At 41.6% G+C, this 27744-nt stretch overlaps 1 protein-coding gene across 1 annotated transcript in view; it reads left to right on the top strand.

The window, feature by feature from the left end:
- The first annotated feature begins 1212 nt into the window (after nt 1-1212).
- Nucleotides 1213-27744, top strand: part of UBE2E3 (ubiquitin conjugating enzyme E2 E3) — a 56429-nt gene continuing 29897 nt past the window's right edge. Inside the window, exons 1-3 of the mRNA XM_069861003.1 lie at nt 1213-1449; nt 2529-2731; nt 4864-4914. Coding sequence (XP_069717104.1) covers nt 2538-2731; nt 4864-4914 — 245 coding nt within the window. The 5' untranslated portion in view covers nt 1213-1449; nt 2529-2537. The remainder of the gene's footprint in view (nt 1450-2528; nt 2732-4863; nt 4915-27744) is intronic.

Below are 27744 nucleotides of genomic sequence, written 5' to 3'. Positions count from 1 at the left end.
CCAGGATCTAAGTTTGAAAAGTGTCAGATTGCTTTGCCACAAGGGTGTACAGTGTGAAAAGCTGTTCAAGTACACACCAGAACAGCGCACCCATCGCAGGCCCGAAATTAACCTACGTCTCCATCCCACACCATATTCTGTGATGCCTACTGCAACCGCCACTGATTATCCCCTTCCCACTTTTCAGCTTTCGGAATCTAGCACGCTGGAAGCTCGTGGAACATGGTTCTAACCGTGCACCAGGCAGGGCGAGGCGACAGGGTGCAGGATGGTGTTTGGGATGCCGGTTCTCAGGCACGTTGGGCCTCGTGTAAGGCCTGGCTGGCGGGACAGCAGGGTGGCCACCCCTCCGTGTGGGCTCATGGGTGACACCACACCAGACACCAGAGTTTCATAGAATCACAAGGTTGGAAAAGACCTTTTGGATCATAGAGTCCAACCATTCCTATCTGCCACTAAACCGTGTCACTGAGCACCTTGTCTACCCGTGTTTTAAACATCTCCAGGGATGGGGACTGACCCACCTCCCTGGGCAGCCTCTGCCAGTGCCCAATGACCATTTCTGTGAAAATGTTTTTTGTGATATCCAGTCTGACCCTCCCCTGGCGGAGCTTGAGGCCATTGCCCCTTGTCCTGCCGCCCGCCACTTTGGAGAAGAGACCAGCTCCCTGCTCTCTACAACCTCCTTTCAAGTAGTTGTAGAGAGCAACAAGGTCTCCCCTCCTCCTCCTTCAGTCCCCGCAGGGAAAGTTGCGCCAAGCGCCGTGTTTCTGGGCGGGGAAGGGGCGAGCAGCGCCCCCAGGCGGGCGGGCAGCTCCTGCCTCCGCCTCGACGCGGGGGGCGAGGTGCGAGGCGAGGCACGAGGCCGAGGCCGCCCCGCTTTGTCCTTGCCCGGCCCGGAGCGCGCGCGCAGCCCCCCACCCCGGGGGCCGCGTCGGGAGAGCGCGTGCGCGCGCGCGCTCGGCCCGCGGCGGGAAGGGGGTGGGGGGGAGGGGGGCGCGCGCGGCGCGGGAGCGCGCTGGCGGCCCGCGCGGGAGCGAGCGCCCCCTCTCCTCCCCCCTGCCCTTCTCCCCGGGGCCGCGCGAGGCCAGGGCAGGCCGGCGCGCCCCCCCACACCACCTCCACCCGCCCCGAGCCGGCGCGCGCCCCCCGCCCCACCACTACCCCCCGCCCCCAAGCCCCGATCCCGGCGCCCCGGGCCGCCGCGGGAGCCCGCGCCGCAGAGCCGCGCCCGCCAGCGCCACCCGGCGGCCGCGGGGCCGCACCGCGCCTCCCCCCGTCCCCCCCTGCTCCGGCTCTCAATGTTCCACACCGCCCGGCCACAGAGCCGCCGCCGCCGCCGTAGAGCCCCCCGGCCGCCTCCGTCCCCTCCTCGGGCGCCGCGGGCCCGGCCCGGCCCCCCGCCATCCCGGCCCTCCGACCCAGCAGCGGGACAGGACGCGGGCGAAGGTAAGGGAGCGGCGGGCGCGGCGGCTGGCGCGGCGGCTGGGCGAGCGCGGTGGGGGGGGGGCGGGGAGGAGGCGGGGGGGGTGGAGGTGGGGGGTGGGGGGGGGGGGAAGGCTGGGAGAGGAGCTTTGTTCTTGTTTTCGGCGCTCGCTGCCTGCCGGCGGCCGGGGGCGCGGAGCCGGCCCGAGTTCACGCCTCACTTGGTGCACACGCACGGTGCGGGGCCGAGCCGAGCCGAGCCGAGCCGGGCGCTCCCCACAAAGCGCGGCCCTGCGGCAGCTCCCGCCGCGCCCCCCCGGCCGCCGGGGCAGCCCCGGCCCCCCCCGCCGCGGGGACAGCCCGGCGGAAGGTGCAGCTCCCCCTGGGCTTCTTCCCCCTCCGCCGTGGCCGAGTGCAGCTCTCGCTGCCGGCCGTGTAAATAACCGGCGCTGCTGCCGCCCCGGTGGCTTTAAATGCATCTTGGGGTTTGTCCCTTTTTTAAGAAAACACCACCGACCGCAAAAAAGAAAAACCCCAAACCCCTTCGTCCCTCCCTCCCCCCAACCACGTCCTTTAAATGCACAGAGCGAGTGTACGTTTCCATCTGAAATCAACCCAAGTGTTATTGGCAATATGTTTTCTCGGAGAGAGGGGGAGAGGGGGGGATCTGGCGTTTGGACCCAATAAAATGCTCTGCTCCAGTGTAAATATTTACAGGGTATTAGTGACTTTTTAAAAAACGTTTTCAGTGAGGTCTGTTATTTACAATGTGTCATAAGTTATTAATGTTCATTGCCTAAGTACCCAGCTAAATCTGCCTCATGCCTTAGAACAAAGTCGACAATTGTCATATTGTTTAAAGTATGAAAAAAATGCGAGTGGGTTTAAAAATTGGGAATATCTGTATTTCCAGAAGTGTAAAATATTGCTTTGTAGCTGTCAAACTGCGGCCCTTGGGGACCAGACAAAGAAGTATATTTCGGTTAATTTTTCAGTGAAATGGAGTTGTCACTGACTGAAGTGTTCTCTGGAACTTGGGGAATGGCGAGAGAGAGTCCTGCCTGTTGGATTAACTCTGTCTCTTTTCTTCTTCCCCACAAAAGTTCCCCACGATGTCCAGTGATAGGCAGAGGTCAGACGATGAAAGTCCAAGTACCAGCAGCGGTAGTTCAGATGCCGATCAGAGGGATCCACCTGCTCCTGAACCTGAAGAGCAAGAAGAACGAAAACCCTCTGCCACCCAGCAGAAGAAAAACACCAAACTGTCCAGCAAAACTACTGCTAAGCTATCTACTAGTGCTAAAAGGTAAAGGGGACAGTATGATGTTCTGTAGTATTTTCGCACGGTATTTTGAGTCACAGTGCTTGCATTACGTTTTTCAAGGCAGAGAAGATCTTCTCTTAAAGCTCTGTGGAAAAGGGTGAAGTACCAACTTTTGTAGTACAGGACCCTGCCAGGCAGCATCTTCATTAATCCAAGTCTTATAGGGGTAATGACTACACAGAGTTGTCATCTGTCTCTTGAAGAGTTGTTTGAGGACTTAGTGACTTACAGGCTGGCTGATGGGGCACCCAAATATGTTTCATATTTGCAGAAGTGTGCGCGAGAGTGTCAGCTTCAGCTGTCTTTTTCAAGTCTAGGTTTCCGTGCCTGATTGTTACAGGGTGGAGTCCTGGTGTATTTTATTATGGTCCGTACACTAATGACAAACAATGCACTTTAATTAAAGAAGTCACAAAACCCCACTGGCCTCTGTGGGCCTTTTCACTATCTTTTCATGTCAGTGCACAGGAGAGCCTTTCACACCTTGGAGTAACGAGTTTATTCTGCTGTGCTTTCAGGAGAAACTTAGGCGAATTTTCTCCCTTAGGATTTGCAGATTTAAACCATGGGTTCTACAGGTGGCCTCTACTTTTAAATATCAAAATCCTCAGAGGCCTTGTTTAGTAACATCTGCTGAATTTTTATTTGAGTATAAGATTTCTGGCAGTCCAGCTCTCAAGACATACGCTCTGATAATTTCCTTTAAGTTCAGCAGTGTGAAATAAGCGAACTTCAAGTCCCTTGATTCCAGTGGTCTTCAGAAATGAAACGTGACTTTCCAGTCATTTCCCTGGAGCTGCTTTTCTTTACAAACAATCCTGTAACTAGAAAGGGTGTAGAGTAGCCACAGTAACTTCAAGATTAGCTTATTCAGTGTGAATTCAGTGTGTAGTTCTAACTTTTAGAAACACTTCAGTAATTTTGTGTTGAACTTAAATTCAATACGTCGTTTTTGAAATGTGTTAAAATTGCTGCAGAGTATGACTAGGTGGCTTTGATGGCTTTTGAGCTTGTTAAACCTTTTGAAGTAGAACTGGTTAAAGAAAGAAAAGTTCTGGAACTACTGTGTAGGCTTAGCAATTTGTTATTACTTATCTTTTTTTTAAAAGCCTGAGATTCAGGCTTTTTAGACTGAATTTTCCCCTCTTGCGTCTATTTCACTTAATTGCTGCAAGTCTCATTCTGTACATTTCAAATCATTCAGTAGTCTGACTGAACTTATTTTGTTAGCTCATGTTTTAACACTTGCTTTTCACATGAAATTCACAGTCTTGCTCATATGGGTCCTCTTCTGCAGAGAAGTCTTATTTGATATTTTAAAGTGGAATTTACTATACACCTTTTAAAATTACACCTCGTATGTATCTGAGTAAACTATTAAATTGCGAAAAGTTTTCAGTATTTGTCTTCTAGACCTTAACACCTGGGGAGTAGCTGTGATAAAGTAAAGCTAAGCACGATTATTTCAAGGTTTTCTATCACTTTTTATCACATAAATACAGCTACTGTATAAGACTGGGGGAGAAGAGGCAGCAGAAGGTGTGGAGAAAAGCAAAGTTGATTCAGAGAGATTATTCCAGTAACAGAGACAGCCTGGCAGATCTGCAAATCCACTTCTTAAACACACTGCAAAGTAGTAGGTAAAATATTGTGAACAGAGCGTGTCTGCTGCCAGCGCGGTTCACTTCTTCACCCTCAGTCACAGGTCTGCAGCGCTGGTTTAAAGTCATTGTCAAATCTGCCTGTACAAGCGCCCCCCCCCCCTCCCCCGGCGTCTCATTTGCATATTAGCTTGAAAAGAAAATCTTTCTGGTAAAAAGTGCTCGGATGTGAAAAAGAGTTACTTTTCTGCGTACTTGTGGGAAATCTCTACCCAACTCAGTTGTAAGTGTTCTGTTTACGTACAGTGTGGAGCAGGAAAAAGGCTGCAAAGTTTCTCAGCTGAGGGATTTGGGTTATGCCTCTGAGAACAAAGAGGAAGCAGCCATGTTAGCATTACTGAAGGCAAAGCCAATCTTGCATTTAACTGCATGGTGGTAGAGGGCAGTGTAATTCCCTGATTTATTCTATAGACTATCTCAAATGCTTTGTGTCTGTTCTCATTTCACCAACAGAATCCAGAAGGAGCTAGCTGAAATCACCCTTGATCCTCCTCCTAACTGCAGGTATGTAATGACTTCTTAGATTGTGGATGGTGGTAGGAGATTAACGTGCTGTGGCTAACAAATGGGAAACTTAGCCAGTGACTGTTAGACAAAAATTGTGTACAGCAGATTGAACAAGCATAGGGAACACTTGATATTGAAGTTTGCTATTTTGTCTGCATGTCGGAGGCATAGTCATTAGTGATTAATGAATGTAGTAAAGTGTATTCGGCTTGTTCTTCGAAGCTGGTCACTGCCTTTGTGAAACATTAATTAAATGAACTTCAAAATAAGCCAAAGCTTTCAACTAAATGTCTGCATGTAGTTTGAACTGGTTGTTTGAGTGCCGGGTTTATAGAGTTATCACTTCATTCTGAAGTGTAGGTAAAGAGCGATATGTGATTTTTACGTGCTTTCTCCTAGTTTGTTGCTTAACAGTTAGATAACCTGAAGTATTGCTTTTAAATTTGTGTCTGTTGGTCAAAGTTGTAGTCTCTTGGTAGAGAATGTTTTTAGGGAAGTTCCAAACTTAGGAGATAGTTCTTTTTAGATTTTAGAAAATGAAATGGTAAGGTTGGAAGATTGAATGATTCGGTCGTGGATAAAATGACAGTAACTGGAGCACTTGATCTGTAGGAAAGTTAAATAGTAGTGCAGATAGCTAATGTCTTTAAGTCTTTTGCATGTTTTGCTTTTGTTTAAAGGATGCATAAAAATTCTCATTAACTGTGAGAATCCAGTGTTCACATTTGCTGTAAAGCTACATTTAAATAATGCTGCTTTCATTTGATGCATCTCAGTAAGATTTCTGACTGCAAGGTATCCTCAGATTAATAACTTTTGTGTAACAGCAAGCCTTGAACATGCTTTAAAAAATGCTGGAAGCGCTTTCTGATTTTAAGTTGGAATTGTTTGGCTTTTTGAGTAATTGGAAAGGTTTGGTGCAGATCTTTTGACTTCAGTAAACTCTGAGTTGTCCTCTCTGACTAGTCTGTGAAAGCAAGGACTAACCAGATCTGTGTTTTATTGCATTTGTGGTAGAGGTGTGTTACCTTGAGGACTGTGCTGTAGGTTGTATGTGCTGTAACTCTAATGTATTTGCATGCAAGGTCAGTGGCTCTGCCTCTTCAGTTGAGGCAAGCTCTGCCCAGACAGCAAATTTCTGTTTGGTTTGGTGGTTTTTTTTTTGGTTTGTTTTTTTTCTTTTTTTTTGGGGGGGGGGGAGGGGGTGATGGTTTTGGTTTGTTTTTAAACAATGGTTTTAAATACCTTTTAATAAATTACTGGGATCTTGTTCTCTGTTAGTCACACACTATACTTGGACCCTCAAGGGGAGTGTGATAGGAGAGAAAGTATTTGAAAAGAATGGAATGTCAGCACTTTGCCTTATAGTTACTAAAATATAATTGTAGCAGTTTCAGGTACAGCACCTTACAGCTTGGCTTTAGAAAGAGAAGCCTCCCCTCTCACACTGTCTGATACTATCTGATATTTAGCTCCTTGTGAAAGCATGTTCCTCTCGTATTAGCACAAGAGTCTTGCAGAGAATTTTTCTTGTGAGCTGGTACTATCGGGTGCCCAGGGATGCTGTTGAGAATGATGAACAACCCTCACATCCCCTGATGTGTCTAAAATTATTCAAGTTTCTCTCCTACAGAGCATAGGGGAAAAGATTATTTTTTTGCCAGTAAGGAAGTCAGTGCTTCAGTTTTCATAACTATTTTTAAGGGGATTTTAACCCTTTTACTCAATAGCAGCTATATGATGAGTGTATTTTTACCTATTGCAAAATGAAAAAAATATTTACAAGAGATACTGGCTGCTGTAACAGAAATTATGGGTTTTCTGGATGAACTGTTTGAACAGAGTTTTTGTGCCTGAAGGATTACCTTTACATTGGAATTGACTTGTTAGAAGGACCCTTTCTGGTATCAGGACATAAATGCAGCTGTGTGATACGTGCAGAGCAGCTGAAGCTTGTAACACGCTTTCTTATGGGTTGCAGTAGCAAAGATTAGGCAATGACTGACACAGCAGGCATAGAACACCTCTTCATTGCTCGCCATGCAACAAGCAGCAGAACACTACTTACTACATTTCTTGTGAAAGAAAAAGACTTGTAAAAAATTAATTTAAAAGCTTGTATAACTTGGGCATATTCACATGTGCTTTAAAAGTAAAACCCTTTGTGTGGTTAAGTTCTCCCAAAAAGATTTCTTCATGCAAAGCTGTTTGTCCTCTACTTGTAGAGCACACCCTTGTCATTTGCAGTCCACATGTTGCAGGGTTCACAGGAATACAACTGTCAACCAGTGCTCTTGGGCATCAATAATCTTTCTGGTTACTTGGTTACATAAGAGATAAAAAGTAAGCAATTTTTAAAATATGATCATGGCACCTATAAAAATTAAATGTTACTTTAACAGGATACAGTATAAATATTGAAGAGTATGTTCAACTCTCCTGTATCATGTTAAACACTGATGGCTGCTGCCACTTCTCACCTGGCAGTGTAACTGTGGGTAGAATTGCTCTGTCGGAATGGTCTGGGGCTGATTTAGCCACTTTAAAATGACACCACCTGGTTGCAGTTCTTTAGCAGTTAAATTTCCCACAGTCACATCTATTTCTATAACATCTGTTTTATAAAAATTCTTGGTCCTATTGCTTCTAGGCAGCTCAGTTTCAAACTATGGCCAAGTGCTTTATATATGCTTCAAGATATGGAACACCACTGTTACACATTCATTCTCAGGAAAATGCTGGAGAGATCTTGCGTGTAACATGTGGTAAATGTGGGCTGCCAAGATGCTCTTAAATACGTTTGACATATCTGGAATAACTATTTTCAGTTCGTAGTATAAAACTGTTTAGATCAGAGGTCACCACTCTGTAATTAAGGTTATATCTGAGGCTGCTGTTCTGACCTGCCCAGCTTGGAGGCTATAACTCAGGTGTAGTGGGGCATAGCTAGCTCCAATGCTCATTGTACTTCCTGAATTTTAGGGTTGGCAGAAGAGAAACCGTTCCCAGGGGTACGGTGATTTATAGCAGCTTCCTTTAACTGTTCCTGGCTGCCCTGCTGATCCATCATAGTAATAATACATACTTCCCTGTCTTCTTTCCAAACTCCACCTCATTTCAGTTCCAAAATTATTCATTATTCATCTTTGTGGGAAAGTTTTTGAAATTCAACTCAGTATTAAGTAAATTTGCTAACACCCATGCCAGTTTCCTTTATTGTTTACAGCCCATTTTACAACAAATGTGGTTTTGTAGAAACTTTGTAGCAAGTGAAAGTAAACACGGAAATCAGTGTGTCCACTCAGAGCTTAATTCATGTGATTTAAAAAATCACATCTTTACCATGCAAGTGGAAGAATTTAAGCATTTTATAGTCTGCTCTGTCAGATGGCTTTAATTTCTTCTTTGTTAAGTTAATGATATCTGAAAGCAAGTGATTAGGGGAAAAAAAAAAAAGAAAGGCCGTACAAAACCCATGCCTTAGAGCACTGCTCAGAGAAACGGCTTTCCTCTTTCATAGCTGCTGAGAAATGGGATTTCTTACCAAGGGATTGCTGCTTGGTCATCCAAAAGGCTTCGTGCTCTGTCTCATCCTCTAGCTAGTGAATACCTGAACTGATAGGTCTGTTGAAAAGTTTTTCCTTAATAGGGATTATCATCTCGATTACTGTTTATTTTCAGGCCTTGTCTACTCATATATACTAATGTGGTTTCTTGAGCAATACTACAGAAGGTAGCAGTTGTTGATTTTGCTGTTTGTAGCCTCTCCTAGGCTTGCAAATAGGTTAAAAATTTATGAGTGGTTCATTTTAAAATTACTTATTTTAAAATAACACTCCAAAGGGGTTTTGCTGTACTACAGCATTCTTCTGCTTCCTAAGGACTGCATTTGTCCTTTTCATTACTGCCACATCTTGGGCTAATTCTGCGCTGCAGAGTGTTGCCAACCCAACCCCACAATCTGGAGTTTGACACAAAGAAAAATGCTTCCAAAACCCTGACAGACGAATGCTATTACTGGTTTAGTTATGGACCCATGAATCCAGATGTTTGTAACTGTCTCACTGTGGTTACTACCCCATCAGTAGGGAAGCATTGCAGTATGTATTTAAAACAATAATGTGACGGTATTTTTCAGGCCAGCATTTAAGCTTTTTCAGTTGAGCTGTCTGAGACAATGAGGGGTAATGAACAATTGTGCTGGTCGTGCAGGCTCTTCCACATGAAGGGATAGAGCTGGATTGGAGCTAACACAACTGTGTTAGCGAGGAAGGGGCCACAGCTAAGCTAGTAGAAGCCTTCTTTTTGTTAACATACTCTATCTACAGTAAGGTTATAGGCAAATGTTTACTCTGCAAACAGTTGTGCCTGTTGAAGATGTTACTCCACAGCTGTGGTTTGCTCCAGTTCTGCCACGGAGGTGACTACTCCAATCAGTAAGTGAAGCAGATTCCTGTGATTACTCCATAGTGCTCCCTAGGGAGGAAAAAAAAAAAGGAAAAAAAATCATCCAAGTTTACTTAAATGGTTTAAATAGGTGATTCAAACTAACTCTGCTGGATTTTTCTACCTCCCTTCTGAGTAGGCACTATTCACACAAAGCATTTTGTCAGACACACCAGGATATGAATAAGTCAATCCATTCCTTTGTCTCTCAAATGTAATAAGTTTCCATCTCTCCTTTGTTAAAGCCAAGCATTAGTTCTGTTACTTTTTTGAAATCAGTAGGAGGAAGAACGTTCTGAATGCAGTCAAATACCAGGCATACATTTGTACAGTAGCACAAATGTATGCCCAAGTCTTCCCGTGCAGGTTTTTTTTCCTGGTCAAGCTGCTGACTTTTCAGATCAGTTGCAGTTCCACAGTTTTGTGTTTATTACATTGATTTCTTATTAGGCAGACATCTTCATATTGCTAAATACCAAGTCTCACTGAGAAAAAAATATCCGTTTTGCTTGTTTTCACCTCTGCAGTGAACTCAGCTCAACTGTGAACACTAAATAGTTCTCTTTAGGAGAAGAAGTTGATTAAGGTGTTTAAGAGACAGTATATCAGGAGTGCATGCAAAAATGCCTGTGCTGAAGCTGAGTGAGCAAAATTTAAAAAACATCATCCAAACTCTACTTGATAACATATCTTCTGATAGTTACATTGTGCTTTTAATTGTTTTTACTTCCCCAGCACTTTTTTTACCACCAAGTGCAGTAAATGCATGCTACAAGAAAAGAAAGCTGAAGTTTACAGAGTGGTTCTGAGAACACAAATACACACGATTATGTCTAACACTTCCTTCCCTATACAGAAGTTTGCAGTTGCAGTTACAAAAACACAATGAAGAGGGTTCACAACTCCTGTAAGAACACTTTTGAAATAGCTCTGAAGTTAATATTGAAATACTACTTTTTAGTATCGTCCAGCTCTGAACATAGTCCTGTGGTTCCTCCTAAAGCAATTCCTTCATTGTTAGTTGCTAAATGTACATCAGTGCCTCACAGTGATTTAAAGAAATGATTTTCTAGTAATAGCCTTGATTTATCTAGAATTATTTCTACTAAGTGTTTTTATTCATTCTCATTCTTCCCTCCCAGCTTCTTACCAGAAAAGTATAGTCTAGATCAGAGTAGGAAGGAGTGGTATAATTTAGCATAGCAATCAGAAGTCCGGTATTTTTGTATTTCAGTCCATTTGTAGTAACAGCCTAATTCTGCCATCTTCATGTGTACAGAGTGTCTTTTACCTTATTTGCCAGTAGTCAGTGAAACTGCTTAAAGAGTAGGGATAAAACAAATTTAGAAAGGCATTTCAGTTAAACATTTAAGTGTTAAGGAATGCTAGAGTGCCTTGTTATTTAAGATGCTTTTATTAAAAAAAAGTGCAACAGTGAAAGATTGCGTATCTCCTGGATTTTTTGAATTGTGAGAATATTGAAATTACTTTCTTTTCAGCTGAGAGTAGATGACAGATCTGCTAACTCAAAATGCTTCATTTGTTTTTCACTATGCTAGTACTGACCTCTTGCTATAAACCAAGTTTTTTTACCAACCCCCACAGACTGAATTTCTTGTGCAAGTAATCCAAGTGGCATAATTAAGACAGAGTTATGTAACACAAATCTATCTATTCATGGGACTAGGTTTTCATGCCTACAGATTTGCAGGTTAGGCACTTGTGTAAGCAGTGTCCACAGTTTTCATTAGCATTACTGTCAAAATGGAAAAAAAAAAAAAAAAATCATAGCTGTCTGTCTAGAGTTGTAGAAATAGTTCAAACAGTTTTCATTCAGCTACTTGTGTTAGAGAACTGACACTCATTATGTGTAAGTTTTATCTGGGAACAGTAGAAGAGCCCAGACCAGCTGTGTAACTGTACAAAGGCCCTTCATGCTCCTTGATGAAACTAATTAAAATATGCTTTTTATGGGGGAGCATGTGTGTGTATATATTTTTTACTCTCAAATTGTGCATTGCTCACTACTACCAGCCTGTCATATTTAACTTGTGATAAACAGTATGTATGACATGGTCCTAGCAGACTGAACGTTTCCCCATTGGGCTGATTTTTTGTGTGCCTATCAGTTATTCTTCTTTGATTTTATCTTTAATTTTACAGACTCAGAACACCTAATTTTATTTCAAATTAACATCAGCTAAACTGCATTAAACAATTTATTTAAAATTAGTTGACTACTTCATATAAAAATGATGCGTGGAGATTAGCTGGAGCTGGTGTAACTAGGATTTGTATAGATGTGGAGCAGGTAATACAGACATCATGAAAAATACATTGAGCATATTTTCTGAGTTCAGGGCTAAGTAGGCAGGAACAAGAATATCCAGCTGCCATATAAGACAGGAACAAGCATACCGTTAAGCTAGCTAGAAACAATGCTGTAACTTTAAATTGATGCTTTTCTTTGAGCCAGTAACTGCTAGTGATAAATGAGTCCTAACCTGTTTGCATTTATTTGGATATATTTTCCCTGTGCAGGGGGTGTACTATACTGTTATCTAGTTCAGAACTGTGGCAGAAGCAGTTGTTAATTTTATAGCACTTACTGTAAAACAGACTGGCCAGATCTTTTAGGAAGTCAGATGCAGGTATAGTTGAAAGTATCGAAACTACTGTTGTAATCATCACTTTGAGAAACAAATGAGGGGAGAGTCTGCCTTGATGAAATGCCACCGTGACCTGTAGTTACTAGTGGGTCACTTTCAGGATGGAAGAATTTGTAGAGAGGGTCTGCAGAGGACTATCCTGCAGTTATTAGTAATTGATGCTTTCATTATTGACGTGGCCACTGGACTAGAGCATATAAATATTGCATTTGCAGGTAACAGTGGGGAAGAAGGGGTTGTAGGCACATTGGAGGACAGAAATAGAATGCAAAGTGATGTGGGCAAGTATAGGAAGTGACCTTAAAAATAGCATGTAATTTAATAGTGAGAACTGCAAGGCACAGCAATTCAGAAGGATATAATCAGCTGCACAGATCCATGGGGATAAAAAGCCTGGATGAAAGCAGTTCTTCAGACAAGGTGTAGTCCTCTGAGGATCATGTGCTTTCCAGGAATCAACAATATGAGGCCCCAGCAAGAGAAATATTTTCAAAAAAAAAAAAGAGAAAAACCCCAAAAAGTGGTGGAGGCTTGGTCTAGAAAGCCATTGCATTCAGTTCAGCACTAGTAAAGACCAGCTGGGATACCTTATCCAATTTTAAACACAGCACTGTGAAGTGTTATGGGGTAGCTGGAAAGAATACAGATTAAAGGAAAGAAAGACTGAATAATCTTTGGATTGCTTTGAAGGAAATGTTGCAATTGTTGCTAGTCCTGTCTGGTGGTTGTGGAAAGCAACTTAAATTGCCGTAACATAGATGTAATTTAGATGTGAGGAATACCTAGCTATCAAGACAGCATGTGTAAGGAAGTGGTGAATCTGTGTCACTAGACATTTTAAGGACAGAGTTTAGACAAATGACTGGCAGGAGCAGTTTAGATACAGTTGATTCTGTCTTTAAGAAGGAGAAGGGCTAAGTGACCTCCTGAGGACCGGTTTGACCAAGCTGCCTGTGATAACAGATTTAAATGACAGTGTTACAGAAAAGCTCGTCAGGACGTGATTTTCCTCTAATTTAAAAACCTTATTTTAATCAGAGTTTTGTAGTATTTTCATCCTGGAAAAATATACAGGTTCTGTGATTTCAAACCACAAGAGTAACAACAATTATTAAAAAAAGTCACTGGAAGTGTACAGGTTTTGTCCTGTTGTCAATTAAAAACCGCAAACATCTATTGATTTTTCTGCTGATTTATTATTTTTTTCCTCCCTATTTTGGCTTTGGTTTCATTTTGGGTCCAGTCCTAATTTCCCTGAATAAAGTTGTCATGTTCTGCTAACTATAAATCAGGTAGGCACATGTCATCAATTCTCCAGGAGTATGTCAAGCTTTGTGAGAAACTAATAGCACTGGTTGTGCAGTAGATCTTGATTTTTGATATTTCATATGCTCTGTGCTTGGATTCTCTGCTTTTGTTCCACAGGCTTGTAAGTACCTCCAACAATGAGATATACAAAAGCAAGGGACATTTTTTTTCCTGCGGAGGCAGTTTGCAGTAGATATATAAGCCCTCATGCATCTGTGCACAACACCCCAAGTGGATCTAAGCACATCAGAAAACAGTTGTATAGCATACTGCCTCTGACCATGGATCCTATCTCTAAGCACCCTCTGGAGTCAGAGCTCGAAAGATTGTAGTGAAAATGTAAGCAGCCTGGCAGGTTTCCAGCTGATGAGTTAATGCCGCTGTAAACTTCAGTAGTTCCTCTCTGAGGCATGCAGAAGGGTGCAGGCACTGGGAAAGTAGCCAACAAAGGCAAAGAGCAGACAGCAGAGCTAGAGGCCAGCCTCAAGGATTCACAACACCATTGTCTTTGAGGTGGGTTCCTCCCTTGCCAGAAACCCTTCCTGTAGCTTCAGTGGCAGAGCTGGAAATAAATAAGCAAATTAAGATAGACATTCAGTGGAAAGCCAGGCTGACTTGTGGATGCCTGATTAGCATAGCCTGAGCATAAGTAGCTATGCCCAGCACTCAAGCCACTCCATGACTGGATTAGCAGTACATGGTGCTGCAGAAAGCTGGGGGTCCTCAGTCGTATCAGGTGAGTTCCTTGAGCTTGAAGCTGTAGTGCGATAGTTTTGGTTTAAACTCGGGTAAATCACTTCAGTCTGAAGCCTAGACATGGAATTCACCAAAATATTGAAGACAGAGTAAATCAGTAGAGCATCAGCTGGTCAGTTTCCATGGGACAAACGGAAAAGACATGGCAAAGAGAAACATTGATGTTTTCCTTTTTGTAAGGCAAAGTTAGCAGCAGAAAGCTGGATTTGTTTGCATTTTAAGTAAATCATGTAGACTGTAAATGCTGTGAGCAGTGTGAGTTTGGGGGGTGAGGAGAGCTTTTCAATAAATTAGTAGCTGTGTAATAAGAGATCTATTAAGCTGATGGTGATTTCACTGTGAAGCTGCAGTTATTGTAGCAGACAGTGGACAGGCAGATTCCTCCCTGCACACAGGCGCCTTTTCAAACAAAGGACTTGTCTAAGGTGCAGTCACTGCCTGAGGTGTGCTCATACTTTAACTAGCTTTTGACCTTTCCCCTGGTATCTTAACATCAGAGACCATCATCCAAGCTGCAGAACCAATGGCAGAAGTGAAGGGTTGCAGGGATGGTTAGTTGACATTGAGCTCTGTGTTATCATTGTACATTGGCCACGTCCTAACTTGTTCATACATACCTAGGGCATATCTGTATTTATGTCATTAATATCAATGGCAGAAGCTATAGCGGGACATTACAGCGATAATGGGACGTTACAGATTGAGTGACACCTCCCTCTACAGATGCTTTAGGGGCCAAATCCATTATGCCAAAGCCAAGTTCTGCATTTAGAGTTTTGGACTTCAACATCTTGGGGAAAAAAGAAGAGAGATTTGGTTTAATTTCTAGCCTGTAAAGCAAAAGCAAAGCGAGGTCTTAAGAGACTAAAATAAACTTGTAATGAACTCTGTAACAAACACAGTATTCCCATGGAAGCAAATTTAAGTGATCTAAGTTACACAGTACAACCTAATGCATATTAAGCATAGCCTGAGTGATTAAACAAAGGTCTTGTGCAAAAGGTAGAAATACTGTACAAACTAAAATTGTACAAGCATGATTAAGCAGTAATTAAATCTGAGAGGTTGATCTTCACATGATAAACTATTTGAAAAATAATCTATGGTCGCAAAAATGTTTTCTTGTCTGGAGTAGATACTTTGTATGATACCCATAAGAATTTTATACAGCTAGGTAGCGTCTAGCTCCATGTTCCTCAGCTTCCACAGAGTGCTAGGATTGCTGGAGTAGTGTGTATAGTTGAAGTAGCAGCCTGGCTGCATCATTTTTTGAGCTTTCTTTTTTTTTTTATCAGTGACTGAGAGCCAGAATTACAGCTGCAGTGCTGATTTATACCAGAGCAAACACACCATAACTCATTTCTTTAAAAAAAATGAACCAGTTACTAAAGTAAAAGGGACATCACCGAAACAGAGTGGTAAGAGAGCTGTGATTTGTTTGATAATATATGGTACCAAACCTTAAATTGGTCAATACATGAAGAAATCAATTACTTTCTAGGTTCTGGGAGAACAAATACAGTGAAAGCATTTTTCTTTCAAGTGTTTTGGTTGACTATTTTTCATGATAGTACTGTAGGCTTTTAAGTCTTTGTTTTTTGTTAAGCCTGCTTGGATTTTTTGTCTTAGGAATAGAAGGCACAAAATAATTCTGTCACTTAGAAGGCAAGTTGTCCGTTGTAGGCTGAGCACTGTGTGGTTCTCCTAGATATAAAGGGCATTTGGGGGCAAGTTCTTGTACAGTGTGATATGTGCTTTACTGGAAATTAGTGAAGGCCTAGGATGGAGGAAATAGAGAGATGTGAACTGTACTAATCAGATAAATGTTTTGTTACCACTTTATTTTCTTTCTGTACAAAAAGCAAGCCCTGTAAGAATATGCCTTCAGCTAGACTTCAATAATTCTGATCCGTGGAAAGGCAATTGGGAACTGTTAATTCCTGTGGATTGCATTTGTTAGTCTTTTGTGTGATTTTTCTCTGCTTTATATACAACATTTAAATAAAGCTAGGAATAATCTTTTGCCGAAGGTCAAATAAACTTCATTTGGCCTGGCATTGTGTAATGGTGGTCCTTACTGTTCTGTGTAGTGTTTTAGCATTGATGAAAAGGAGGAGCTGATTCTGCAAGCTAATAACCAAGGTATAGAAGGACCTGTGAGACATTTAGAGCTTTTTCTGTGGAACTATGGGTTTGTTGCAGTAAAGCTGTAGTTACCAAATATGTAAAGCTGTTTCCAGCAATAGATTCTTTTAAAAGGTATTAGAATGTTGAGGGCGGGAGGGGGAACAGTTTATTTTGGGTTGTTGTTTGGTTTGTTGGGTTTTTTTTTCTTTTTAACAGTTAAAGGGGTAGCTTATTTAGGCACTTTCTGTTAGGCAGTTGTTAGCTGGAGAGGTGGAAAAAGTTTCTTCTGCTTTATCTAACCTTCTTCACCTTTAGCCTTCCATCCCTTCAGACACCAGCAGTAAGAAATCACATTACTATTGGCTTGTTAATACAGTTACCAGGTGTTTACAGATTCTCCTTAAAGTATAGAGGGTTTTTTGTATCCCTTTCCTAAAGGGAATTGGTGGCTGCAACAAACTCTTTTGTTTGGATCCTCAGGTTTTCTGGCTCAGTGCTTTGTTTCTGGCAAGGGAGCAGAGTCCCTGCAGAGCACATCAGTGCTGTGCCCTGCACCAGCCACATCCCAATTCCTGTGGCCAGGAATGTCACTGCTTGCCAGCAGAATTCAAATGCAGGAGAAATTGATGTAGACTTTTATATTTTTTGTTAAGTATGCATGGTGGTACCTTCTGCTTTGCATGGAGCAGGGTTAATTTTGTGCCTTATGTGCTCGTATCTAGATTGGAGCTTGATGAGAAAAGTTGAAGCACGTGAAGGATTGAGTTAGGCGGGGGAGGTGTGGAATGGGTCGAACGTGTTTTCTGGCTGCTTCTGTGAGGCGACCGCTAGTGAAGCATTTACATGCTGATATTTTAACTCTCATTGAGATTTTATTAGAAAATTTTGAATTCCCTCTATCCCTATCCCATTTAAGCATGGGGAGGGAAGCTCTGTAGTCTGAGGCAGGTGAAGCTTTGCTAGCCTAGAGATGCTAAGCCTAAATTAAACTGTCCTTGCAAATACCTAGGCTGTATGTACCACCGGAAGAATAAATCTTCGAATTTGGGCTCCAGCTTTCTGGATGTCTTGGCTGCCCATTTAGTGTGGCTGCGGGCACATTGCTTCATTGAGCTCCCTGGTACGATGCTGCTGACTGAAATAGCCTGAGTTGCGATAATGTGGTAGGGCTGTCTTCTGACATGTTGTTCCCCTCTGACGGGTACCTATTACCTTCTGCAGGCTGCTTAAGCACAGGATTGTGCCATTCAGTGAACGAATGCGACTCCTCATCCTGATGGATGTTACTTAGGCCATTTGCATTGCCTCTGAATCGCACTATGTTGTTAGCTGAGGAGAAGGCCATGCTTGATATGTGTGCTGTAAATATCTACTGCCTTCTTTTGACAAACGTGAGACTGTTGTAGAGGTTTTGGTAACTTGCTGCTTTGTTTTCTGACAAATGTAAATTTGGTGTGCTTAATTTTTCTTTACTCCTGTGTTCAGATTCTGACCTTTGAAGAGGAAATGTAAATAAAATCTTCTACCAGGATTGTCACACTCAACTACTTGTACTCTTTTTGTTTTTAAACATTTGAGTAAGGAAACAGGAGTAACAGTGAGTGTGTATCTCTTCCTACACCTGAGATAAGCTGGATAACTCCCCTCTAAAATCCTCTATCCAGCCTGGGCAGCTTTTCAGTAAAGATGATATGTGCCCACCAATGTGATAGCAGCTGCTCTCAGGAGGTAGGGAGTGAAGAGTGCTGTTTGAAATATACTGCTGCACCAATACAAACATCACTCTGTTTTCCTGCTTCTTGAAAGTGAGTGAAGAAGAATACGTTGTTATGAGAGGCTGTATTGCCCCAGGTCTTACTTCAAATCCGTTTATGCCCAGAAGCCTTCCAGGTTTGTTAACTTTGAAAGAGCCACTGACTTTTGAAGGCTGAAAGCAAAAAAAGGCAACACTAGATTTTATAGTGAGCAGTCTGTGCAATGCATTGAATGTTATTTCTGGAAGTAATTCTGTTGGTCTTTTTTTCTGAAGTTGGTCGCTGATCACAAAACTGAGGGGTCAGTTCTCATTTGTTTTGCAGTAGATGTCATTAGCAATGAGTGCGCGATGTGCAGTGCCTTTGAGATTCTGAACTACAATTGCTTGTGCTTTCCATATGCGACATCTCTGTTCGGTACAAAGTCAGCTGGCAGAGTGCACAGCACCGTGAGTCATCCTGGCACTGCTGGAGTGTGTAACTATGGTCTCTAAGCTAGGTGCAAGCCAGACCCTGGCTTGTATCCAGTCTGTATGCAGAGGAGGACAGAGAAACAGTGCAGAACAGGACAGAAAAACCCCAACTTTGCACTCTTCTGTCCTAGGATGGATGTATAAACTGCATTACCTGGGTGCTGTTTGAAGTTACACCAGCTGCATGTGGTCCTAAGAGGCTGACATCTCACTTAGGAGTGAATGTGTTTCTGGGGTGCCCCAGCTCTGTTCTAGAGAGACAGCAGGGTGGCACGAGACATGGGCACCTCTTTCTTTCTTCCAGGAAGGAACAGTGTTGACCCAGCATGCAAATGGTGCAGCCATGCTCTGCGTGTAGTGTGGCTCAAAATGACTGGTACCGTGTCTCTTCAGTCTGTTGGTTAGTAGTTTCTTTGATTTCTGCATGGCCTCTAAAGTTTTAGCGTTGGAATCTGGATCGCCACTGCAATAGGAATTTCGGGGAAAAAAGCCTTTCTAAGTGAAGTTTCAAAGACAGAAGCTTTACTATGAAGCCCTCCTGCTCTCATTTTTTTGTGGCTGCATTAAGTTGTTACTGGTGTTATTAATTCTTCTGGCAGGTGGAGTTAATTTATTTGTGTATTAATCTTCATGCTGCTGGTTGAATTATAGATTTAATTATGGTCCAGGTGCTCAGAGCTTTACTGTTCTTCTAAATGTGAAATATAAAGAAAAAATAAGTCTGAGTTATTTTTTGGCTTGTTGAATAAATGTAAACATTGGGAAACCATGCCACAGTTTAAATAAAGAGAGGATTTACTTCGCAGAGAATGTTATTATCTATTCGTGGGTATTCTGCTTTGTAGGGAGGATTAGTGCTCTGTTCTGTACTGGGACACACCTTTTTATAGCTACTACTCTATGCAGCAGAAGATTAAAAACTGTTACCAGTAATTCATTGTATTTTCAGACAAAGTTTCTTCTGCAATTACAGCTGGTTGCTAGAGGCCAAAGGTTGAATGAAGTTAGTATAGTCATAACAAGAAACTCTCCCTGATTCCCTGGTAGGTGTAAATAAACTACCTACTACTTGTAGTATTACTCTTCATCTGTGTTAGTCAATCTTTCCTTTTCTGCCTGGCACAGTTTTATTCACAGTCCTCAAATATTCTTATACTGCCAAGCTACTTACCTATGTTTGTTTCCTGTTCTGAAACAGTTTTCCATCGTGCTTTCCCATAACCTTTATGACAGTTTACTTTTTGGATGATATTTAATTCCATGAGAGCTCTTTTCGTATGTGTTGTTTCACAGTCAGGCTGCAATACCAAATCCATGAAAAAAGTTCTTTTACTGCTGAAATTACTTAGGACATGTGGGCAAGGAGCAAGCATATATGAGCTATGCTAATTAACCGTGGCTGAATTCTCTTCATTCCTCTTTTGTTTCCACCTTTTTAGTTACTGCCTTTCTGCTTTGTGGCCATGAGTCAGAAAAAGCACACCATACTTTTCTCACCTTTTTCAGGAAAACTCGTGTGTGCATTTTTAAATGCTTTTCTGAAGGTAGCGTGAATTGGCCCTTTTTCAGCTGCCACTAAATATCACTTGGAGGAGCCTGTGGAATAATATGCCTGTGTAATACTGCTGCAGTATGGGGGATAAAAAAAATACAGGCTGTGCTTCTTTAATATATTTCACTATAATAACATGCCATTTAGGCGTACAAGTGTATGAAATTTTCAGGTGAAGATCAACTAACTTATTCTTTCAGTTGTTACCTTATACTTTTAATTTGGTGGTCAGAAACATTTTTATCATGATTTCATTTTTGTTTTGGGGGCTACATAACAGCTACCCTCAGGAGTCTGCTGTTCTTCAGACAGAAATAACATACTTGATACATCTACTGAGGAAGCAGCCGGAAGTGCATGTTCTGACTTTATCTTTCAGATTTTTCATTTCCTTTACTGATACTTAATGAAGTTACTACCACAGTCATTAAATATAATTTTGTAGAAGTATATTATGTAATTATTACAGTTTCTTGTTGTACTGTTTTTAACACAAAATCAGGCATTGATGCTGATTCTTCATTTTGGCTGTTCACAGCAACACTGCTTTGCTCTGGTTGTTAGATACAGAGCATATGTTGGGCATTTGAGTTTGAAGTGGGTAAGGAGTTGGTTTTGGAGAAATCTGCCTGACTTAGAGCATTGTGATATTTTTATTTGAGACAAGAAATTAGGTTAAATTGAAAGGACCCCTTCTTAATATGTTTATATTTTCCCATTTTGATGCTCAGTGCAGTGGATAATTTTCAAAAGCTTTACCACTGTCACTGGACTCAATTCTGATTCATTGGTATTGACATTATGAAGAGCTGTGCAACTGTCTTTTTGATACCACTGATGCTGGTGGCCCTGAAAGCAAGTTCTTACAATTTTTTTAAGCTCTCTTGATAGACTGCAACTTTTGGTTAGGGAAGGTACACGTGCAATTTCTTTATTTGAAAACATCTTTAATGTGGTTTAGAAAAAAATTAGGAAGAAAATCCTTTTCCTATTACAGAGCCTAAATTTAGCTTCTCTTTTATACAAGCTTAATTTTAGATCATGAAGTACCTACACTTTGTGAGAGGTCTGTGAATGAAGGGACCACAGGCTGACAACGTATAGGCTTTCAAGTCCTTTATTCGAGAAGGAAGTGCAATTGGTGTCTGCATGTTAATTTCATGGAGTGCATTTATAGGAGGCTTTATACAGCTGTTGGGTGTTAATTTAAAACCCTGTCGTCATTGGGTGCATTTGTTCACTTGTTGTGTCCTTGAGTTCTTTAATAAAACATGCAGGGAAACACTAGAAAAGCTCCTGGACTCTTATCTTCTAAACAACTATTGCTGTCAGTGTTAAGCTTCTTCATGTCTTAAGCAAAACATTCATTCTTTACCAGCAAAAGTGCAGTTCTGAGGAGTTATTTCTTGTCATGTATTACTATATATTTTTATTTTAAAACTGAATTATATACATCGGTGCTTTTCCTGGTGTTGAAAGTCGAGTGCACTGGAGAATGCTACTGTATAAAATCCTTATTAATATAAAAAATACGCAGAGAAACAATTCAAGACAGGGCCACATACTTCTCAGACTCCTGTTGTTTCTCAAATTGACAGCCTTTGGGGGCTTCACACATGTATTTTCATGTCTGATTTTATATAATCTTTACCGTGGTGCAGTGCATTAAACAAGGTTGGCTTTGCACCACTGAGTTGTAATCAGTCTAATCTCGTTATTACTCCTAAGTCTTGGTTCACTGTAAGCACACTGTAGATGCTCTCTGTTCAGTGCTCAGGAACTCTTTCCTTGAAAATTGTGTGCCTTTTTAATGTGTCATGGCTCAATTATCACATTTGGTTTTGGCTGCCAAAGTAGCCATATATATTGTCTAGCAAGTGACAGCCTGAGCCTTTATCTCTTCCTGGCTGTTTGCCAGCTGTTTAATTGCAGCCCTGTGTTTGCTGTGTGTCACATCTTATGGTGGTCTATTATACCCAGCTAAAACAATATTTTGAAAATGTTTCAAATATAAGCTAATTCTGTGAGACTTTACTTCCTGTTATTTACATGATCTGCTGAGGATGTAATGTAGGTTAATTTTTTTTCCCCCTACAAATACGGTCAATTGTACCCCAATTGTCTCCTGAATTTCCAGGGCAGAGAGAAGGCAAGATGGGGATGAAAAAATGCTATCTTGTCCCCTTGAGAGATGTAATTAAAGCTATACACTTTTCATGTAATTATTCATTTGTAGTTTCCAAGTTATTTTTAAAACCAAATATTCTCTTTGTTCTACCCTTCAGAAAATAAAAAGCAAGCATATAGAGCTGAGACCTCAGTGGCAGTAGTAAAGCCTGTGGGCCGTATTTCTGCTCAAACAGATACTTCAGGTGAAGACAACATTGGGTTTTGAAGGAATGGTGTCCTAGAGAGGCAGAGAATGATGCAGGCACTGTACGCAGCGTATTCGATTTGGCAGCTGTCAGCTTTCCATCAGGAAAGCCTTAAAGCTCACGTTACTTGTGGCAGAACTGAACTGCTGATTTGTGTCCTACAGCCCGACACTGCCTGGGAGATGGAACCGCATGGTGTGAAACTGGGCTGTCAGAGGGCTAAGTGCACCGCAGCGCTTAAGTGTGCAGGGAATCCTTGGACCAAGTATGAATTCCGTTTTCCTTGCTCCTCTTTCTACAGCTATTAATCTCTTGCTCGCTTGTTCTCTGAAGAGCATATGTCTTGGAGAGTTTCAGCTCCTGGGCGAGATTCCTATGTGATGGAAACTACTTTAGTCTTGAAAGCAATGAATGTATGTTAGCTAACATTCTTGGCTGTGTAAATTTTTTGGCAGAAACTTTGCTTTTTCCACTGCTTAAAGAAGAAATCAGGATTTGTTCTATTGCTTTCTTAGTAAGAAGAATAACTTCAACAAGAAAGACATGACAAAAGACTTGGGAAGCAGCTTTGCAGTTTCAGGTCAGAAGAACACGGAACAGAGGAGAGCTTAAGATTCCATTTTTGTGCAAAACACCAGATTTATAATTAAATAGTAGGTGTTGGCTTTTTAAAAAGGAAAGAAAAAGCCTGTAGGCAGAATTAGATATACAGAATCTTTTCTTCTTAGTTGGAGGAGAAAAGGTCCCATCTAGCTAAAGCCATCCAGCATGCTAGAAGAGGTTTGGTATTCAAACAGGCTTTTTTAAAAGGAAGTAAAATTGTTAGAGTGCTTTTAAACCTACTTTCTGAAAAATGTAATACTGTATGTGGTTTATATACTCAAGCAGGTGCATGCATGTTTTTTCTGGTTAATCTGCTAGAAAATTTCTGGTAAATAACCCCACTACTATCACCACTATTTTCAGAAGCTGACCTGTTTAAGTAGGGTTACGAAGTAAGTATTAAAAGATATTCAGGAGAGAGTTGTGCATATATGGGGCAACTGGAGTGTGAGCGGTTGTGGCAGTTCTGCTGTGCTGTCACTGTGTGTCTTTTCAGGAAATACATCAAAACAGTCATTAGTGTCACTTTGTTGTAGCGTGATCTACTTAATTCCAGTAGTTTACTATGTGACCAGTCTGTCTAGTGTCAAAAAAGGCCAATTTGCCATGCATGAGTTTCTGCTTGACTAAACTCTTCCCTTTTCCATTAAGCTTTTGTGTAAGTGCTGTATTTAGTGTGTTTTGCATTCGGGTTCCTAAAATATCTCAAATCACGTTCTGGTGAGTCTGGAGACATCATCGACTCAGTTTTTTAGTATACAGATAAAGTGGATGCTGAAAGGTAGCCTGACAGAAATCTTCACTGTATATGTGCTGCCTGGTTTGATAAGGCAGGTGTGCGTGTGCTGTTGAAGTTGCGACTTTAGGCAGCCCCCTGTTATAGAAGGTTACATGGTAAAAGTTCTTACTTCTGAAGAGTTGTTACAACACTCAGTTATAGATACTATCTCATTGAAAACGTGGCCTTGGGGAAGTGTTTCTTTACTCTTCGAGGTCTCCTGCTCCCCGGAGTTAAGATAGAAGGAAGTTAAATCCCAGCATGATTTATACAAAGCCCACCACCAGCAAAGACCTGATGACACTTACTGGTCACAGCTGAGCAATCAGTATCTGCTTGACAAAGCCTGTATGAAGGAGGACAAGGTCAGGGCGGGTCACAAGAATGCACAACCTGTATGCCACTGCAGGGCGATGGAGCCCTGAATGTTGAAATAATGAAATATTGATCAAACTGGGGGATGCAGGTTGTGCAGCAGGGCTGCGTGAGAGCAGGTCCCTCTGCAGCAGTTGCTGTGGTAAGGGACAGCATGGTACTGCCGAAGTGCAGCACTCTTGTGAGCCATGGCATTTTGGAGTGACTGTAAATGAGCTACAGCACTGGTATACGAGGGTTTTCCTTGGTTTTCCACGCATGGGGCTCTGCTTCCTCTTGCAAGTCTAGCAGCTGCATATGCTACCTTTATTCTCAGTTTTTGACTTGTTGCATCTTGTCCCACCCTCTCCCATCTTCACAGCTGTGAAATGAAATTAATTGGGGCCGAATACTGGCTTTTTAGAAGAATATTTGTCATATACTCATAGTTACTTTCTTTGGGGATTCAAAAAAATAAAAAAGAAAAAATGAGACATTCTCTCTAGGAACATGCAGTGTGTTCAGGGTTAAAGCAGGCCATGAAAAAGGACACTTCCCTTTCTTGTCAAATTGGCTTTGGTTTCTTAGATCCATCACGCTGGAATGCAGCCCTCTAACACCAATTTTCTTGTAAGGAGGAAGCAGAGCCAATTGATTTAAACTTCTAGTTGCATCTCCTGGCAATTTCCACCAGAAGTTAATTACAGCTAGCAGCTATCGCCAGCAGATGACCGAGTGAGTGGTTCCACCTCTTAAAAAAGAGTTTAAACCTGCACTGGGTTTCTTTTCCCTTGAGATTGTAAGGCTGGGCTAAAATTTTAAACACGGGTATTTTATACACACCAACGGAAATCTTCAAAAATTAGATAAATCATTTTATCACTAAAATACTATCTGTACTAGTTCCAAACCTGGAAGGTGATTTACTGGGCTTTGCACTCTATCCCTGTATCATTTCAAGACTACATGATGTGTATGTTTAAACTCTGACATGATTAACCCAGCTTGCTTTCTGTGTTGTCAGTTCTGCAAATTACTTTAGGGTAAATAAAATGGTTCAGACGGTTCTGCCAAATTAATGCTGTGGGATTGAAAATGCTCATAAGTACTGAAAATTTTGCATCTCTTGAAACTGTAGTTCCACTAACAAGGATTTTTGCAAGGGTGATCGTTTTTAGTAAAGGATGTAGCATGATTTTTTTTCAACTAGCATCACTAGATGGCGTTGCCTAGTAGTCTAACAGTTGAGTGTTAGTTTGAAAATAGTTGAAATTAATGTAAATCGATAAGAATAATTAAAAAATATTTAAATCTTTCAGTGTGTCTGTCTTAATTTTTTTTCTTTTGAATCATGCTTCTAATTGTTCAAGAGAGGGCGTCTCATTAAGTGTGACTTCTGCATATACAGCTCCAAGGCAAACAGTCTGCTGTAGTTTCTGCTGTGGTTCTGCTCTCGTCTTTGGCTTGCTTGAAAACTTCTTGAAGTCACTTTCTGAGGGAATGAGGCTAAGCCAGACCCCATGCTGCTGATTCATGCGTGGTTCTCTGTCTACACAATTAGCCTCTTTTAATTGTATGCTGAAATATTAGCGGAAGGGCTGCTTGGAGGACACTAGATCAGACACACAACAGCAAAATGCCATGCCAGTATTACTTTATGGAAAGCTCCTGGGATGGCATGTTTTTCTAAAGTATGTTGTCCACTGTTATTACAGGCAATGGGAAATCAACCAAAGTGTTGTTTGGGGGTTTTATTCTGTTTATTTATTTTGTGCTTTAGACACCACACATTTTTTTTTTTCTGGCTGGTTTCTCTGTTTTGTTAGTAGCCAGTCATGTTCCTGGCTGCAGTCCTGGCATGACGCCACCATGCCTGCATGTAGGGTATAACCATGCCTGTGTGTTGTTCTCTGGTAGGCTTTTCCCAGCCAAGGCAAGAGGGAACCTGCCTTTCATGTCAGCCACATATTTAGCTAAAGCAGAAAGACTCTAAGTAGGTGTTTTTTTTCACGGAGGACAGTAAGGAGAAATGATGAACCCAGGCAGCTTTTGTCCAGTGCTTTCTGTTCAGCTCTGTCATCTGCCTCTTCTAAAATGTAAGTGGGAGTTTGGCATAACCTACTCTGTTTTCTTGGTTCAGCAGCACTTCTAATTTAAAATGTTCCCTGCTTAAAATTAGAGTGATTATTTTTTTTTAGTTATTTCTTAACCCATTGCAGTTGCCTTCATCAGTCTACTGAAAACTGAAGAATTGTTATTATCAGGAGTTAGTATAACTCACTAGTTTGGTTTCTTAATTTAACTAATGGTTCTTTTTAATGTCAATTGATTGGCCTGAAATTTTACATTTTGATGTAGAGAGTGTGCACGCTTCTGCTTGCTCTTACATTTGTATATACAAAACTGTATTTTTTAAATTTTAGTTTTAGTTGTAGGATAATGTTGCTGGCTTACATCAACAGTTTGGACACCTGTAAAGCAGTACCAGATTTCACAAAAGAATGAGAAATGCAAAAGCCAAATTAAACAGTAAGCAAACAAACAGTAAGCATGTAGCAGAATGTAGTTTGATGACAGTAGGTCGCCAAAGCTACTGTCTACTTAAGAGATTTAAAACAAGGTGGTAGACCTTATTTGAACAACTTTCTGAACACCACCTATTTCTGTAGGTTAATGTAGGGTTTTCTGAAGGCTCACTTTAGAGAATCGGCAAACGAGAACTGGGGGAGAGCACAGTTGTTTGAAAACTGCAACGTGATGACTAGCAGCCTCTTTTTGTGAGCCAGAGAAGCAGAGTAAGAATACCATGACAGAAAAACCTTTAATCTTCTTTTATATGTCTATATGTTTATAGGTCAGAATGAATGGGAGTAGCTATGAAGTAATCAAATCTGTCATGGGCTAATTTTTATCACCTTATAGCGAGTAATTGGTAATAAAAGCACAAAATTTGGTACATGAGCATTGGTGGGAGAGGTCTACATTCATTTAAACACCCTGTTCAGTTAAGCATTGAAGCCTGTGCCTATCTTTCTCTGAAGTTGGTGAGTTTTAAACATATGCAGAAATGCAGCTGGGGCCTGAGGGAGGGGAATCAGTTAAATAAGGTCAAATGCAAAAGGAAGAGGGGAAAGCATTGTGGCAATCGTGAGTCAGAAATAGCTACTGTGTTCAATATTTTACAGGCTCTACTTGTAGCTCTGCAATGCTAATGTTTTTAACAGATTGAGATCTCAAAGACCCACCAGTGGCTCCGCATGGGTTTTAACCCAGTGTCAGGTCAGTGCAGTTGGAAAACGTAGCTTTTGGTGCCTGAGCAGGGTGAGGAGAGGGAAAGCTAGGAAAATAGGACCTGCCTGCCGTCCCCTTGGCTTTGCCAGCTTTCTTGTGGCAGTGTCAGGAATATGCTATTCAAAGGAATAATATTTCTGCTGCACCTCCATCCCAGTATACTGTCTGCAAGCAGCGAGAGGCAAAAATGTAGTTGTCAGGAACTGCTTACTACATCGCTGTTAGGAAGGAGTCTGTTTCATGAGCGTAATGTGAATCAAAGTACAGGTTCAATGCCAGTTTTTTCACGTAATTTTTCCATGAGGGCTGAATGCTCTTCTAATCCTGTTTATTTGGGGACA

This window comes from Phaenicophaeus curvirostris, chromosome 7 (genome assembly GCF_032191515.1).
Source record: "Phaenicophaeus curvirostris isolate KB17595 chromosome 7, BPBGC_Pcur_1.0, whole genome shotgun sequence".
Taxonomy (NCBI): domain Eukaryota; kingdom Metazoa; phylum Chordata; class Aves; order Cuculiformes; family Cuculidae; genus Phaenicophaeus; species Phaenicophaeus curvirostris.
The sequence above is the reverse complement of the archived record's forward strand: the minus strand, read 5'-3'. Positions and strand labels throughout refer to the sequence as shown.